Source organism: Lipotes vexillifer, unplaced genomic scaffold (genome assembly GCF_000442215.2).
Source record: "Lipotes vexillifer unplaced genomic scaffold, Lipotes_vexillifer_v1.1 scaffold442, whole genome shotgun sequence".
In the NCBI taxonomy this organism is placed as follows: domain Eukaryota; kingdom Metazoa; phylum Chordata; class Mammalia; order Artiodactyla; family Lipotidae; genus Lipotes; species Lipotes vexillifer.
In genome coordinates, this window is record NW_006790311.1 from 128,937 (window position 1) to 132,000 (window position 3,064).

Below are 3,064 nucleotides of genomic sequence, written 5' to 3' on the forward strand. Positions count from 1 at the left end.
GGCAGGCGGACTCCCAACAACTGCGCCACCAGGGAAGCCCCTGCATGTGTCTTTTTGAATTATGGTTTTCTCAGGGTATACAGCCTCAGTCTTCATCCTTCGGATTCACCTTCCACTTCAGGAACTTTTCACTAATTGATGCTGTCATCACCACACAGTGGTAAATGTTCAGACATAACAAAAGGAAGCTCATGGGGAATTGCATACAGCCAAATAAAATGGCTTTACATAATGAGTCCTACTCATCTGCCATGCATTTCGCTCTACAAAAATGACTTCCTGCCTGACAGCCTACATCCAAGCAACAATGGGTTAGGCTCGGTCCACTCTCAAAGATGCTTGTATTCAGTGGTGTGCTAAAGCCAGCTCTTAAAAGACAATTGTGCACATATGTACACAACCCCATGTTCAATAATATCACTTTGATAGCTTGAAATCAGCCACAGTGGGAGTATTAAGATCATGATAAATACTACAAATCAGGATCAATTTTTTTTTCTGGAGAGCCAGTGGTTAAACATTTACCAGCATGTCACTGCCTATATGCTTCGTAGTCCAGATTCAAGAGGACCAAGCCTACTGAGAAAGAAGAACTCACAGTCTACAGTGTTGAAGGCCAAACTTCATGTATTAATGTCCCAGTTAGTTACCCAATAATTGACACCCAAAATGGGCAATCCCCCTCCAGGAATACCTTACTTCCTACCCAGTGGGTCATAAGTTTACCTTATAACCTTTATAAATCATCTCAGAATTATATCAGTGCAACTCAGTCAGCCTAACATTAGCATAAGATGCAGTGGGAGGTCAGGAAAGAAGGAAGGTAGTGTCATTTCCTTACATCTTTAATAGGTGCCCTTACACAGGTTTTTATGACTTTGATTGAGAGCCCATTGATTTCCAACTTCAGCATAATTCATTTGGCCACATTAGGGCATCATCTCAGAGGATTTTATACCTATCTGTTTGCATATTAAAGTTTAAGAGCTAGAGGCTTCCCTGGTGGCGCAGTGGTTGAGAGTCCGCCTGCCGATGCGGGGGACACGGGTTCGTGCCCCGGTCCGGGAAGATCCCACATGCCGTGGAGCGGCTGGGCCCGTGAGCCATGGCCGCTGAGCCTGCGCGTCCGGAGCCTGTGCTCCGCAACGGGAGAGGCCGCAGCGGTGAGAGGCTTGCATACCGCAAAATAAATGAATAAATAAATAAAAATAAAGTTTAAGTGGTAGATTTGCCTCTTTGTCATGGGGGGAGGGAGGGTTTGAACAACCCAAAGGTCCATTAGTAGGAGAATGAGTAAATAAATCAAAGTATATCAATACAATGGACTACAATGGTATCATAAAAAAAATAGGAATGGGCAGAATTATATGCTGAATAACATAGAAAAAGGGAAAAAGGGAACCAAGATACATTGTTACATGGGAAAAGTAGCTGCAGAACATTGTGATTAGCATGATCTCATTTTTTTAAATAAAAAGGCAAATATATACCCATATGAATACATTTGTATATAGAGAAATTTTAGAAGGATATATATACTCCATCCATAATGATGGGTTACCTTTTAGGTACAGGATTTGGGAAGATGGAGAAAACTTTCACTACCAGTGGTATTTAAGTTTTTAAATGTATATGTATCATTTTTATAATTTAAAAAATATATTAAAAGCTATATCTCTATTGACCTGTACACTTAAGATCTGTGCATTTCACTATCTGTAAATTATACCTAAATTTTTTTAAAAAGGAAGCTGTGTACAAAAATTCAACCAACCATGTTAAAACTGATTTTATTGGACTAAATGGATTCCTCTTTGGCATTTCACTTTAAATGTATGATTTTAATTAGCTAATCATTGAGAAATTGAACCATTTTGTGTAATCATGATTATTTTGAAACAGCACATTTACTATTCTTCTTGGCATTTTTTTGTGGTTTTTTTTTTTGCGGTACGCGGGCCTCTCACTGTTGAGGCCTCTCCCATTGCGGAGCACAGGCTCCCGATGCGCAGGCTCAGCAGCCATGGCTCACAGGCCCACCCGCTCCGCGGCATGTGGGATCTTCCCAGACCTGGGCACGAACCCGTGTCCCCTGCATCGGCAGGCGGACTCTCAACCACTGCGCCACCAGGGAAGCCCCTTCTTGGCATTTTTACCCTACTTCAAGTGTTCTCACTTATTTCTCCCCAAAAAATGTTAAATAGGAATTTGTTGAATAGGAGCTGTTTTGCGGGGAGGAAGTTGGCAATGATCTTTTATTGCAGAGACATATCAAAGAGTGACCAAACAAGATGTCTGATATTTTGGCATTCACTATTTGGTACATATACAACGTGATGATATATAAAATTCCTTCAGGAAGCCACCCATCTCTATTGTTACATCCCTAAGTTGATTAAGTTTATGCACTTATTTTTATAGCATCAAAATACGAGATGCTTAAGAAGTCTCTTTTTCTCCTTTCTGAGAATGAATCTTCTGAAAAAGACAAGGACATGAAGGAAAATGCTGCTCTCAAAATCCAAGCAGCCTTCCGGGGACACTTAGCCAGAGAGAAGGTAAAGAAAATGAAATCGAGTGATCTTCAAGGAAAAACAGAGGAAAACGAGTGAGGAGACTGGCTTTACCCCCCAGAAAACACGAAAAAATCCAAATCCATCAACCTTGTTGTGACTGTCTTTTTGTTCTTAATAAGTGAGATTTGATGTAGTAAAATAACATTTATTGCTGTTGTGAAAATCTGTCGTGAGCATGTGTTTAATAAACATGCCATTGAACACATGCCTCTTGAAGACTTCTCTGAGATCGTGAGTCTTATTTATACTTCTCCCAGGTCTATGTCTAGAGACCCTTGGATTTAGAGTTACAAAGCTGGAGTACCTGAGTTTTCAGAGATCTCAGAGGCTGTGTGATTTAACCATTATCTAATGAATAACTCCTCTCTATCACATCCCTGAAAAATAGTCCTTTGGCTCCTCTTTCAATCCCAGTAGTAGAGAATTCCACTGATTTTCAAGGATAGTCCATTTAGTTTTTGAATAACTCAAATTATTAGAAGATGAGT

General features: G+C 40.3%; 1 protein-coding gene across 1 annotated transcript in view; it reads left to right on the forward strand.

Annotated features, from left to right (window-relative positions):
- Positions 1–2,612, forward strand: part of SPA17 (sperm autoantigenic protein 17) — a 9,351-nt gene extending 6,739 nt beyond the window's left edge. Inside the window, exon 4 of the mRNA XM_007463584.1 lies at positions 2,469–2,612. Coding sequence (XP_007463646.1) covers positions 2,469–2,612 — 144 coding nt within the window. The remainder of the gene's footprint in view (positions 1–2,468) is intronic.
- Positions 2,613–3,064: the final 452 nt, after the last annotated feature.